The sequence below is a fragment of the Echinops telfairi genome, unplaced genomic scaffold (genome assembly GCF_000313985.2).
Source record: "Echinops telfairi isolate 266 unplaced genomic scaffold, ASM31398v2 ScPeMD7_5868;HRSCAF=6743_0, whole genome shotgun sequence".
Classification (NCBI taxonomy): Eukaryota; Metazoa; Chordata; class Mammalia; order Afrosoricida; family Tenrecidae; genus Echinops; species Echinops telfairi.
In genome coordinates, this window is record NW_022109767.1 from 7,865,809 (window position 1) to 7,880,917 (window position 15,109).

Below are 15,109 nucleotides of genomic sequence, written 5' to 3' on the forward strand. Positions count from 1 at the left end.
TTATCTCTCTGCCCTTCAGTTAATCCCACTTGTGTTTATCGGCCAGGCTGGCACAATAAACTATCTCATAGCATATGGGGTGCCATGAATAGGAATTGACTCGATAGCAGTGAGTTTGGTTTTCTGTTTTGTATTCCCCTCAAAATCACAAAACTATCAGCAAGAGAATCCTGCAATCATTCATATCGTCTTTCTAATCTAAATATAAGACCTGGGCCGATATCCTGAAATGCCTTGCAATAACATAAAAATCTGTCTTCGAGGAAGTTCAGCCGGGATGCTCTTTAGAAGGGAGGTTGGTGAGACTGCATCTCCCGGACTTTGGACGTGTTATTAGGGAGAACAGTCCCTGGAAAAGGACGTCATCCTTGACACAGTGGAAGGTCATCCCAAAAAGGGGAGATCCTCCACAAGAAGGATGGGCTCCAACCGAGCCATCGGGAGGTGGTCAAGGCCTGGGCAGCGTGTCATTCTACTGTATGGAGGGAGGGTTGCCATCTGTCAGAAGCAGCTCCACAACGCCTAAACACAGCAGCCATTATCGCCTCCCTTTCCTGGGCCTTCAGCACCTACAGTCAGGAGGAGGTCCTACATTAAGGTCTGGTGCCTGCAAGCTTCATCCGAATTAAAAACTGAGAACAAATTCCTAACACGGGGACAATCAATGGTATATAAAATTAATAAAAAATGGAAATGTAAAACACTGCACTAAAAATAAATTTTATATTTTAGGGATTCATTCTGATTCTCCCTTTCACTGCTCTCTATTAAAGAATCCAAGTTAGACATGTATAACAAAGCTGAATGTTCACGGGTAAGTGTGTAAACATATCATGACTATTGCTGTCTCTAAAAGAAGGCTCTTAGAAAATTAAACACAAACTGTTCATGAACTAAAATTAAATGTGCTAGATACTAAATAGTGCCTAGAAAATATCCCACCTCTGGAATTATGTTTTACTGTTTCGGGAAATTATCTGAAGGACTGAAGCATGAGAAAGTATTAGGATAAGCTGAAGATAAATCATAACTAAAAATTACTAAGAAATACAGAGGATTAATTCTGGAAACACATCTTGAGTTTTTTAACCAAAAGAGAAAAACAAGTGGCCAGGCTATGTTTGCTGTGTGAGGAATGTGTCCTTGGCCTTGCCAGCTGTCACCCATAAGTGATCAAAGCCAATCAATGACATGACATCTTCGTGACAGAGAAACGGTGCAATGAAAGGAGTAAGGTTCCACTCCTACTCCATCCTTACACGCAACCTTGAAGCTAGCATGTGCCAAACACACATGCAAAGGCAACCATGAACTCAGAGAACCACGACCAGGCGCACTGTTTTCGAGGGGTACCGCCTCCACTGTTCTCGCCTGTGAATTACGGACAGCAGCATTTCCTCATTCCACTGGACAGCATATTCAAGGACAAGTACTAAGTATGCAAAGGAGACTAACCACGTGCGCGTGTTCACACACACAGAGAAAGGGAGATGTGTCTGCCTTGAAGCACTGCCACGTCCTGGGTCACGTTGGCATTGAGCACCCCTGATGTCCAGCCCTCCTTCGACTCATCATTCTCCTGCTGAAAGGAAGCTGGGCTCCTCGGAAAAGCAGGGGCCTCCAGGGCTGCAGAAGGAGAATACACGAGGAGTCCTGATGCCAGAAACGCTGAAGTGTCCAGGAAACGTCGGAGAAATGCTGAAAACACAGCAGCCAGAGTGAATGCACTCCTACCGCCCCACCCAGGGGCACTGTGAGCCACAAACAGGGACGGTACCAGTTTGTAACCCACGTGATAAAATTAACACCCAGGAGTTCACGCTGATACAAAGAGGAAGGGGGAGAGAGGACAATGTTTCTCTACAGAAGAATTTCAACTAGTACAAGAGGAATCAAGGATACAGGCCGTCACCACTAGGCAAACCTGAGAGCGGTAGCAGACAAGGAGCACCAACAAAGCGTGAAAACTAGGAGGTGCACGGCTGAGGAGAAGCGGAGACTTCTCAGTTATAATGAGGAAAATAGGCACTGGCTTCCTCGGGAGGCGTCCGCGCAACAAGGGCGGTGTAGCAGTGCAACGGGACACATGGACCTCAGGCCCTCTGACTGGCAGCACTGAGCACACACACACTCCCCCTGCTGTGGTCTTCCTTCCAGAACTGCACAGCCCCTTCCTCACTGAGGCAGACTCAGACAAGGCCAAACTGAGAAACATGTCACAAAAGAAACAAGTGTCCAGGGAGGAGACTAGGGAGACATGACAAGAGAGAATCCCGGTGAGGAAACTAGTGCGTTTAAGGGAAGGTCTGCAAGTTAGCTATCTGTACTAACGCACTGCTTTCCCAGCTTACCGATGACCTGTGATTAAGACAGACATGGGAAACTGTGAGGAAACCGTGACAGGCATACGGGAACTCTACAATTGCCACTGCCTTTCTTTAAATCTAAAGTTACTTCACAATAAAAAAAGGGGCATATTTTTTTAATATGGCTTTCATTCTTACCTAAGCAATGTATCATTTTATTTTGCCTTAAAAAATAATGTTGTTATACTAAAATTTAATCACTGAAGCTAGAAAGTATATGCCTAACAAGGTTAAGCCTGAGAAATTTAATCAATCCAATGCATTACATATTATATTACCTGTAATTTCATATCCATAGGCAGCTAGCTGTCCGGCCATATACTCTCCATCTGAATTATTATGCGAACAACCCCACGTTCGTATCCAAACTTTCTGGATGCCTGGAATAATGCTGGTAAGCAAGCATTAAAAGAGAAAAGCCTCATGAAATGATTTTAAAGGAAACACCACTAGCTGATCGAAGGCATACTGAGCAAAAAGTAAGCTCAGTGCAATGTTCTCACTTGCTTTAGGATGCATGCACCAACTTAATGTATATTCTACTGACAGATAGATTAAAAGTCTCAAATCAACAGACATAACCACAAAAGTGTAATTCGTTAAAACTACATACATTTAAAAAACTCCTTTGCTCTGAATCATGTTTTTATTTCTCATGCAGTGCCACTGAAGCACTGTCACTAAGCTCCGCTCCTAGGAAGACACACCCAAGTAACAGCAGCAGAGGACATGGCTGAGCAGGGTAACAAAGAAATTAAAAAGTAAGTGCATCCATTCTGGCTCAATGGGAGTAAGTTTGGTTTTTATTCTGTTTTGTCTGCTTGGGGCTTTTTTTTGGGGGGGGGGTTTCCTCAGAAAGACTCCTACCTATCTACCAATGGTAATATTTACACATTATGGCTTAAGAGATCATTCACTTAACCAAAATAAAAACCTAGCATCCTAAGCTTCCACATTGAACACATTTCATATACGAAAAATACATGACTAAAAATTTAGTATTTTTAAGGGTAGAGGCAACATTCACTTGGGATTGCTCTAATAATTTACTAAACAGAAACTATATGAAAGACACATCCCAGGCAAATTTGATAATTTTCAAATGTTAACATATAAGCAAATATAAAGATCCATAATTTTAAAAGCAATGTTCCAAAGAAAATAATCAGTGTGTTAAAACTTGCAACAATATACTACACAAACAAATAAAAACTTATTAAAACTATAGAACTATATAACCCTTTCTGGCTGAGCCATTATTAGAATTTTTCTAACCAGGAGGGAGACTTACTATGGCAGAGTAAACAGGGCGACAATCTGGTTGTACTCAATGCCTTGTCTGAAGGAGCTGATCCTTAAGTATTGGTTAATTGACTAACAAATATGAAATGCCTATAAACCACACCCTCATAAAAGTCTCAAGTCTACTAAAGTGCTTAACAGAGACGTAAGACAGAATTACACAACTACAGTAATATCAAAGATATAATGGGTAGATATTTTTTTTTGCTCAACTGGCTTTACAAAACATGTAATTTGGTTTCTTTTTCTCTTTTTAGCCAAATTTAAAACCATTGAAAAAGAAAAAATAAATAAAATCTTTCAAAGAAAGAAACGTATATATTTCCTTATCAGGAGTTCAAAGATTTGGAAAGGAGACATTATGTACCTGCCACAGGCCAGTAGAGCCTGCTTCTCCTCTAGCATGAGAGTGAGTTTCATTTCAATGGAAAAAGCTTACCTATCACTTGGTGGGCTGTTTTCCTCTTGCAAGTACTTCTGGGAATTTCGTTTTCGCACCTTTGGAACAATATGCTTTCTTGCAAAATGCCTATCTTGTGGCTTTGAATCTTCTTGGGTCACAATATCTTCTATGTCATCCAGTAGTGTGTCACAGGATGCAGAAGGCATCTTCTCTATCACATAAAAACATTACCAACAATGTAAACTTGAGTCACTCAGAAATAAATGCTTAACATATGCTTAAACGACGGGATATGTGTATTTCTCATCAGAAACTATGGAGGGCAAAAATGAGAACTGTCAACGCAAATACTCAGAAAATTTCCTTTGGGGCTAAAGGGAAAATTATCACATTCCCAAATGAAAAAAACTGAAGGATTCCCAAAAGGAGAGTTATCCTAAAGCAATAGCTAAAGAAAGCACTCAAGAGAAAGGAAACAATAAAACATGGAATTCAAAACATCAGTTAAACACAAGAAAGTTGAATATACCGTGTATACTCAAGTATAAGCCAAGTTTTTTCAGCACATTTTTAATGCAGCTTTGTGATAAAATTAGGTGCCTAGGCTGATACTCGGGTTGGCTTATACTCGAATATATATGCTAGGTACTCCTCCTCCAGTTTTCTAGACATGTCTGATGGCTGACGCAAAGTACAATGCTGTCCGGGGTGGTCCTAAGGGTATTTAAGACCTTTAAGACCGTGATATTACAAATGAAGAATGGACAAGGAGACAGACGTGAAAGATGGGTTCTATACTTTACTTGCCCTGGTAAAAGAATGATACCAGTAAACTGAGATTAGTTTTGTAAATGTAAATAATACCTAGAGCAATCCCTAAAAAGGCTGTAAAAGAGATACTCTAAAAACAATACAGAAAAATCAAAGTGAAGCTCTAGGAAATGGTCAAGTAACCCACTAACTGGCAGGGGAAAGAAAACAAAGAAAAAACAAGTATAAACAGAAAATTTTTTAAATAAATTGTAGATTTACGCCTTAACATCAACAAATACATTAAATATAAATGGTCTGAAAAACTAATTAAATGACAAAGACTGATAGAGTTGACTAAAAGATATAACACAACCATATGTTATCTATAAGAAACTCAATTTAATTATAACTTGAAAATAAAAGACTGGACAGTTACATCATGCAAATATTAATCAAAAGAAATCTTTTATTTTAATTCTTTTTTTTTAAAAGGAGAGGAGATATGTCAATATCAGACACAGCATACTTCACAGTCCGTGAAATAACCAGAGAAAGACAGGAACATGATGTAATAAAAACAGTTAATCACTAAGAGGATATAGCAAGCCTAAATGTGTATGTATGTAGCCACAGAGTTACAAAATGGGCAGCAGAAATTTGAGCTAATGAAAAAAAGTCACATGAATTCCCAACTAGAGTTGGACACTGTAACATCTCTCTCACACCAGTAGATAGCACTAAACAGAAAATCAGCAACGATTTAGAATTCAATAACACCATTATCCAGGAGGATCCAACTAACATTTATAGAAAACTCCACCCAACAAAATCAGAATACGAGGGGTTACCCAAAAAGAACCAGAGAAAACTTCTGCTGGACGAAGTTTTGTAGTATGCAATTTTTCCATGAGGCGGGCATCAAGCAACCCACTCTGAGTTAGTGCACCCAATGGCATCACCTGGGAAGGTTCTCTCTGGTCAAAGTGAGTTTTTTCATAAAAGCAGCTTGACGCCAACCTTGTTTTTTTGTGATGGCTGATTTCAGAGAACAGTGTGTGCTGTTAAATTTTGTTTCCTGCTACGGAAAAATGCCACAGAAATTATTGTGATGTTGAACACTGCTTACAAGGACAGCGCCATGGAAAAAAACTCAAGTGTACAAGTGGTTTTCTCATTCCAAAAAAGGTGAAATGTCGATTAATGACAAATCTCGTTCTAGAGGTCCGTCAACTTCCCAAACAGACGAAAAAGTTCACAAAATTTGTGCACTTGTGCTCAAAGACCAATGACAATAGACCATCGAAGAGATGGGGAAGTTATCTGGGCTATCTTGGAGGTCAGGTTCAGCAAATTTTAAAGGAAGATTTGGGAATAAGAAGGGTCGCTGTAAGATGTGTGCCTCAGGTTCTGACTGACCAGCAAGAAGAGCATCAAGTGGACATATGCAATTCTTTGAAAGTACAGCTCCAAAGCCAACCATCAATCAAGCCAGTAGAAGATCCCTTCGTCACTTTATCCCCCCCCCCACACCAAAAAAAACTCAAAAAAGCTCGTCAAATGAAATCAAAGATCAAAACAATGCTCATTTGGTTTTCTGATGTCAGGGGGATAGTGCATTTGGAGTTGATTCCACCAGGTCAGACTGTTCACTAAGCTTTCTATTTAGAGACTGTGAAAAGATAGCGTAACTGTGTTTCAAAAAAGACCTGACTTGTGGCACACAGGGGGGACTGGTTTTGCCACCACGACAATGCGCCTGCTCATGCAGCCATTCAGTGCTCCAGGGTTCAGCAAAAACATCCTGCCTTTCCTGCCCCCACTCACCTCACTTACCTAACCTCGTTCCATGAGGTTTCTTTTTGTTTCCGCAAATTAAGAGGGATATAAAAGGACAGTGATTTGAAGACATAGAAGAGGTGAAGAAAAAAACGAGGGAGGTGCTGTCAGCCATCCAAACAGATGAGTTTGAAAAATGTTTCCAAGAATGGAATCGCAGATTTGGCAAATGTATTAAGTGTAATGGAGAGTACTTTCAAGGTGACAAGGTTAGTTTGTAAAAATATTTAAATACATGGCTTTTGGGGAGAAATTGCGGGGCTTTTTGGGAACCCGAGTATATATTCCTCTCAAATGCTCAGAGGACATACAGCTAAGTAAGACACTTCTAAATAATCCACAGTTCACAGAGTAAGTTCCAAGAGGTAAAAAAAGAGAACTGAATAAACACACACGCACACAACATCTAAACAGATGGGGCACCATTAATGCAATGCTCGGAGGGTCATATAGAGTGCTAAATGCATTAGAAAAGAGATCACCTCTCATATAATTCATGCTCCTACCTTAAGTGTCAAAAAGAAAACAAAAAACGAAAATAATGCTAAAAGTACCAAAAGAATAAATCAATGAAAAGGAGAGCAGAAAATCAGTAGTGAAAATTCAATAAAGTAGGGTTTTTTTGAAAGCAGGGGGGGGAATTCAATGAAAATAATGCAAGATAACAAATAAAAAGAGCTCATTCTTTGAAAAACTCAATAAACTTGGCATATTTCCAGTAGGACTGACAACAACAAGCAAGAATAGATAGAGATTACTAATGCCGAGAGTGAAATAGGGCATCACTACAGACACTCAGGAAAAGAAGGGAATATGTTAGTCAACTCTGCAAGATAAATTTGACGACTTAGATAAGATTTGCCAATTCCTGAGCAACATAAACTACCACCACTCACCCAATGTGAAGCAAATCGTTTAAACAGCTGTATGACTACTAAGGAATTTCACCTAATATTTTTAAATGTTACGTGAACAACAATTAATACTAAACACTTTTATAAAACCAAAAGTTATGCTTTTTTTTTTTTTTTAGGTCTTCAAAAAATTCCAAATGGATAAAATAATCGTGTATGATTTACTTTGCTTCAGTATGTGTCCTCTACTGGTCAGCTGCTGTAGAGAGGCTCCAATTCATGGTGCTCTTCTGTCTTACAAGCGTTGCTCGGTCCTGCGCTATCTTCCTGGTATCGGTATGTCCTGGTCCACTGTCTGGACTATTTGTCAGCCCATCTCACTGAGGACTTACCCTGTTTTCAGTGGCCCTCACTTTCCCAAACAATGATGTCCTTCTCTAGCAGCTGGTCTTTCCTGTTTAGTGAAAATGCTGAATTTATATCCCACTTTCAGTAGCTCATCACATTTTTCAACAAATATAATAATTAGTAGTTTTACTACTTAACTTTTTAAGGAAATAAATCCACCAAGAATGAAATGTCCATTTTTCTGATTAAAAAAATTAAAATTTTAAATGTTTCCCCCCCAAAAAAAGAGAGAGAGGGAGAGGGAGAGGGAGAGAGAGAGAGAGAGAGAGCGCTCCAGGCCCAAACTGTTTCACTAGAGAATTCTACCAAATATGTAATAGAAAATAATCAATCATGCATTATATCATCCAAAAAAAAGCTTAAAGCTTAACCAAAACCTCTGAATATGCAGCCTGCCATCAATTTCCTTAGCTAGTTGAAGTTGTGCAGTAATAATCCATATTTTAGCACTTTATTGGCCATCAAAGCATTTCACAAAAGGATCCCATTCCAATGCTTTTCTCAAAAGCAAAATAACATGGGTGGCAGCTTTCAGAGAGCAATGGACCATTCAAACACGTGTGCCATCCAAGGGATCCATTGGGACTGGAAAGAGGACTGAGTAAGACAGATTTTCAAGACACGAGCCACACTCTGCACAGAGAAGATGGTTCTCTGCCGGGGACACTGGCATCTTATCTGTTGCTACAAGCAAACTGTCCTGAAGAAGACCCCTTCCTCTCTGGCCTACTTCATCCTGCAGTGTTCTAGCAAGGCCCTCTCTCTGAATCACTTACTCTTTGGAAGCATTCGAGTCTCTCTGGATATAGTCTACAACTGAACACCAGCTCACTGCCATCGGGGGCTTTCTGGCTCATAGGGACCCTACAGGACAGAGTAGAACCAATTGTCCCTTTGAATTTCTGAGGCTGTGCATTGATCTCTTTTCTGGGTGGACGGAACTTAGGGAAAAGGACGGAAGGGAAGGGACAGGGAATGATTTCAAGATTGTTGATCTAAGCATGTTAGGGTTGCCTGTAACTGGGAGAGGACAACCCAAAGGGGGACCTCCAGTGGTGAAGTGGGGGGTGGGGGGGTGGTGATGGTGGTGGCTGCCATGTATGTTGGGAGTGTGAGGGACAGGTGGGGTGTGGGGTGTGCAGTGTAGGGTTGAGGTTGAGGTGGGGATGTGACCAGGAGTTCTGTTGAGGATTTTTAAAGTTTGGAGTAACTAGCAGACATGCTAGGAGGGGTGTTTGAATACGGTGGAATCTCTGAGCCTTAAGCTCAGGGGAAGCGGTGGGCTGGTGACATAAGCATAGTGTTGGTATTTCAAGGCCAGGGGACTGGATGTGGTAGCCCGGGGAGTAAGTATAACTGGAGAAGGGACGTGGTCCGTGAGAAAGCCATGGGGGCATTCCAGCACTGACACGCTGGGGAGATGAGTGGGCACCAGCAAAGTAGACTTGAGAAGCAGCTAATGTGGCAGAGCAACTAGCAAAGTCTGGTGTCCTGGAAGCCAATGAGTGGTCAAGGGTATCAAATACTGCAGATGAGACCGATAAGATGGTCATTGTGTAGCACGGGGAACCACTGCAACCCCATCGAGTGGTTTTAGTAGAGAGAGGGGGGTGAAGTCCCGACTCATGAGAGAACAACAGCAGAAAACTGGAGACAAAGTGGTCACAAGAAACTCTGGTGATGTAGTTGTGCTTACAGCAAGCACTCAGCTGCTAACACAGAGTCTGGCCATTTGAACCACCAGCTACTCCTCTTTGAGAGAAAGATGGGGCAGTCTACTTTCATAGAGTATGTGCTGCCACCCCAGAAACTACTGAATCAGAATCTACGTTTTCACAAAATGCCCATGTGATAGCCAGAGCATCAAATAAATGAAATGGTATTGATTAAAAAGGAGTCAAGAGAATAATCTTCAGATTGAATCAAGAGAGAAAAAAGAATGTGCCAAGAATGGCATCAAGGTGTCTGGCCGAGTTGTCTATACTTAGACTGCTGCTATCCTCTGAAGAACTCCAAACCAAGACACGCTATAAAAGAGAAGCTTAGAAACCACTGAGTTTGAAATATCTCTGCGCTATTAAATACACTAAACAGGTAGTCCTTACCAGAGTTTTAAAAATAAGTTTACACTGAAGAGACAAACAATAATCAATTATTTATGCACATTAACTGAAGGAGTCGGGGTGGGTAAATTCACACAAAGAAAAGAGAAAAACCCAAGAATCAGAAGAGGAGAGAGCATTTTCTTACAAAATGCCAACCTGCACTGTCAGTCTAGGATGGAGATCAACGAGCAGCCACCTTCGAAGGAGAAAATTTGAGGGGCATAAAAGGCAAAGGAAGAGATCCTGCCAAGGAGTGGCCATGATCGGTGCTACTGAATGGAAGCAAAAGATTTAAGGGAATGGAACTATCTCTTGGATTTAGTGATCTGGAGATCACGATGTTTCTATGAATTAATGGTGGCAAAATTAACACGAGAATAGGCTGTCATTCTGCACATACCAATGAGTAGCATGCCACTCAAAACATAAAAGGTTTTGAATAAATCGGTACTTTGATTATCTGCAATTAGTCTCAAATCCTCTTGGAAAAAAAAATGAGCCTGGAAAATAAAAACTAATGAGTAAAAGCAAATGGTCAACAAGTTGATAAAACCACAGTAAGGACCTTGAACACTACCTGAAGGGAAATTAGACCCACGATGTACAAATGTGCTTGACACAATGGACAAATGGATGGATTGTGGTAAGAGTTGTATGAGCCCCCAATAAAATGATTTTAAAAAAAGAAAGAAAGAAATTAGACCCCAGGAAAAACGGCTTTCTTCAACAGGGTTATTGATGCTCTATACTACTTCAAGATCCATACTGTTAGGACAGGTGCTTTGACGTCTTACATACTTACTCTGGCTGCGATCAGGCCCCCCAGCAATAAATATCCAGCACCACGAGGCACATAACAGAGTACAAGCAATACCTTCAACTTATAAACAACAATGATGTGCAAGAATAATTCAAAAAGTATTACTAGCAAGGTACATGCAGGGATTTATTCCAAACAAGATGTACTTCAACATGTCTCTGGCCACAGACAAGTTCTCTTTGCAATACACTTCTCTAAGCCTCATTTGAGTACCTTCAAAAATAATAATAATAATACATAATGTGCCATGGAAACAAAACTATTTTGAGATCAGGTTGATAGAAGCTTATACCAAAACTCAAACAGAGAGCTTCCCAAATGACTGAAGAGTTGCCACAGGTTTATGAGGATGCTGTGCTGCATAAAGTACGTTTTTAGATGAATCAAGTATTTTAAGGAAGGGGAAGGCCTCAAAGATGAGGCCAGACAGGGAAGACTGACAACCTCGTTGAACGAAGAAATTGTGGTTGAAGTCACTGATGGAAGACGACAAAGTTCACTGGTCCGGTCATGACTGATGTTGGAATCTCACGTAGTTTGGCATTCTCAGTTTTAAGGGAGCCTGTTGGCCTCAGCCAGTGTTCAGCTCTCAATGGGTGCCAGAGGCACTCCAAGCTCAGGTGCCTCAAAGAGCTGATCTCGCCATCAGCCTTTCGCACAAGATCAGGGTGAATGAAAAAGAACTTAGGGCAGCAACCCTAATGAGGGTTGGATTTACCAGTGTGATCCAGAGAGCAAGGTCCCATTAAAACATTGGCTTCCGAGGGGTCTGCTGGGCCACTGAAATTAAAGGCAGAGGTTATGGCAACTATTTTTACAAAACTCAATGGGATAATGTTGATAGATTTTCCTCAAAGGGACACAGGATGAAAGCAGAGTTATTATCAAGAAGCTTATGAAAATTGAAAACTATATGCGTGAGACAAACGTCAATAAAGTTGTACCATGGAATTTCTGGCCATCACGACAATGCACTTGTGCACAGGGAACAAGAGTTGCCCTGCAAGACTACAGCCCCAATCCTGCCTTTTGGACCTCCTTCTACTCCCCAAATTCAAAACACAAGTAAAAGGTAGATGATAGGAGTCCCTTGCGGATGCCAAAACTTCAGTTTAGATGGGGTGCAAGTTTCAGAGCATAGATTCTTCGGGCAGGGTTCCAGAGATGGGACGACTTACCCTTGGCAGTGTATAGATCTAGATGAAGAATATATCGAGAAACAATGGTTTCTAATTGTGATCTCTTCGTTTAATAAAGACGTCTACGGTTTTGTAGCAATACTTTTTGACTTACCCTTGTCAGTACCCAGAGCACCTCCTACCAGAAAGAAGTTCAGTGGGTCCACGACAACCAAATGGGAAAAGCAAGACACGTGCTGCACGGGTCCACTTCCATTAAAATTTCTTATTAAGACGCGGCTCTCTGCGAAAGCTACGTAGCTGCGACAGCCTTGATGCCGCTCACAAATTCATTGACATTTAAAGTGGAAGAGCAAATGAAGTTAGTTCTGACCCTCAATCCATAAACACTAAGGTCCCTTAAATATTCCTTGAAGCCCAGCAACATTTAAGGCCGACCACCCCGTTCCCACTCCCAGCTGCACTCCCGGTGCCCCAACTTCTGCAACCCAGCTGCAAAGTCTCCTTTAAGCTGCAAAGCAAACCCGCCAGTGCCCACGAAGGGCTGAAACAGACATGATGATTCCACCATAAAAGGAGTTGGGGCCACACGCTGCCCTACGAGGATCTACATACCACCCTTAGCCAGCAGTCCACCTGGAACACACCCGTCTGAAATTAGGGACTCCACACGCTCCTCTCCGGAAGCCGCACAGACTTCAGCTGGAGCGCGCCATGACACGCACGTCGCGATACGTCATTACGCACGCTCGGGGACGGTGGCCGGCGAGGGCCAACTACCGCACTGCTGAAAACGCGAGTCCGCTTTCACCGCCTCTAGGAACGGGTCACCTGCGTTCGGTTCCTGCGGCCGACGCTACGATGCATCATTCCGTCCTCAAGGTTCTTAAGTGCACTACTGAAAAGCTAACTTCTGCCAACCTCTTACTTTGGGTAAGCGCTTTGCAGAACATTCTCTCCCATTCTCTCTTTTTCATAGCAACGGGCAGACTGTAATATTCAAGAAAAATTAATTCCATCGTATACATTAAAAATATAGGAAATTTCCGTCGGATGGTGTAAGATATGACAAAGTAATAATAATTGATTAATTATCAAGGGTTCATGGAGGGGGGGAGGGGGGAGAGATGGAGAAAATGAGGAGGTGATACCAAGGGCTCAAGTAGAAAGCAAATGTTTGAGAATGATGATGGCAACATATGTACAAATGTGCTTGACACAATGGATAGATGTATGGATTGTGATAAGAGTTGTATGAGCCTTTAATAAAAAAAAATTTTTAAGCACAACAACAAAAAATATATATAGGAAGTTTCATGAGGTCTGAGGCTTCCAATTCCGCTTTTGTGGCAACTTCTAGAATGAGATGAGCATATAAGCCAGGACATTTTACGGTTCCCAAACTTTCTATTTCATACAGGGATTTATAGCGCATCCCTTCACATGTCATACTCTACCATGCTCGCTGGATTATAACATCCTAACCTAATTATTTCAGTATGGTGGTACTTTGAAAAGCACTAGGATTTATTTTCCCCACATTATAAAAATATTTGTGATAGAGCAAATTTTATTTATTTAAAAATAAAAATTTTTTTATTTTTAATTTATGGCTTGCACTTAAATAGCTAAAATGAAACATAACAGCAAAATTAAATAGATCTTCCAATGACACTTCTATTCTTGATCAATACCACGTTAAAATTTAGAATATACTTTTAGAATGCTTTATTCGCTGACTAGTATTACTTTTTTATAACATGTACTAAACAAAATGGCCTTGTTTTTTCAAATAGACAAAAATGGCCAACACCAGTGGTTAGGCTTTATTCCTTCACTTTCTTTTTGTTATCAAGATTTATTCTTTAATACTATTACTTATGTTTCTCAATTAGAGCTTATATTTTAGCTAATTCTGACATCAGTTGCCTCATGTGTTTTTTCATTTTTCCTCTGTATCATGAATTTTAAATATGCTCTGCATAAATTTGCATCGTTTTTTTTCTTATTATCCGGATCTCCATAGCGACATGATAGAACAGGGTAGAACTGACCCGATGGGTTTCTGAAAGCCTCATCTTTCTCCCACGGAGCTGCCAGTGATGCCTAACTGCTGCCCTTGTGGTTAGCAGCCCAAGGCATAACCCTTACACCACCAGGGCTCTTTATGGGGTGCTTTTAGGGTCGCTATGAATTAGAATCAACTGGATGGTAGTTGAGTTGGGGGGAGTAGGGGGTTGTTTGTTTGGAATCCCCATTTTACAAAAAAGGAAGCAGAAGTTTAAACCAAAGTCATACGTGCCCAAAGTCATTCTACTAATGCTCACTGCCTCCTGGGTTGGATCCATTCACTGAGTCTGAATCCTGAATAACATACTCACTTCCCTGTACTTTCACTAGGTGCTTTGGCCTCGTTTAAAATACAGTCCTAAAAAAATAAAATAAAATACAGCCCTATTGGGTTAAACCTAGTTCATGGTCAATCAGTAAACATCAAGCAGGTGTTATTAGAATGCTGCTGTGGCACTTTAGCAGACACCAGGACTAAAGAACTTTATGGAGCACACCGGATTCTGACCTGGTTGCTTTATGCACATTATCTCCATGTATTGTCATTTGTTTGGCCTTCTGTTCCCCTTTTTGGTTTTTCTTTAAGGAGAGCCAGTGGGCTATTAACAGAAAGTCAGAAACCATTATTTATGCCTGATTCAAGGTTTCACAATGACTTGGGGTAACTATTTTGCCAATGTCTTTTTTCCTACAATTCCTTCTAATTAAAGTCACTACACTTCTCCCACCCCTTTATCTGCTCATCCACATCCATTTTTAAAAAGAAGACACACTGCCTTTCAGTTGATTCTAACTCATAGTAACTCTATAGGCGAGAGTACAACTGCCCCTTAGGAGTTCCAATCTTTATTGACCAAACTGCCTCATTTTTCTCCCTGAGAGGCTGTGGGTTGGCACTTCTGACCTTTCACGTAGCAGCACAGCGCTTAACCAAAGTGGAGTCAGGAAAGCCCTCTGAGTAGTTCTATTCTGTAACATGTGAGGTCGCCATGAATTGGAATCAACACACCAGCAAAGGATTGCTTGTGTTTTCTTTGTATTCTAAAATAAACA

The 15,109-nt window shown here is 40.9% G+C and overlaps 1 protein-coding gene across 1 annotated transcript in view; it reads right to left on the reverse strand.

The window, feature by feature from the left end:
• The window catches only part of CDKAL1 (CDK5 regulatory subunit associated protein 1 like 1), a 768,993-nt gene extending 756,323 nt beyond the window's left edge, over positions 1-12,670 (reverse strand). The window contains exons 1-3 of the mRNA XM_045295775.1: positions 12,602-12,670; positions 4,108-4,282; positions 2,645-2,757 (exon numbers count right to left, since the gene is read on the reverse strand). Coding sequence (XP_045151710.1) covers positions 2,645-2,757; positions 4,108-4,277 — 283 coding nt within the window. The 5' untranslated portion in view covers positions 4,278-4,282; positions 12,602-12,670. The remainder of the gene's footprint in view (positions 1-2,644; positions 2,758-4,107; positions 4,283-12,601) is intronic.
• Between the last annotated feature and the right edge of the window lie 2,439 nt (positions 12,671-15,109).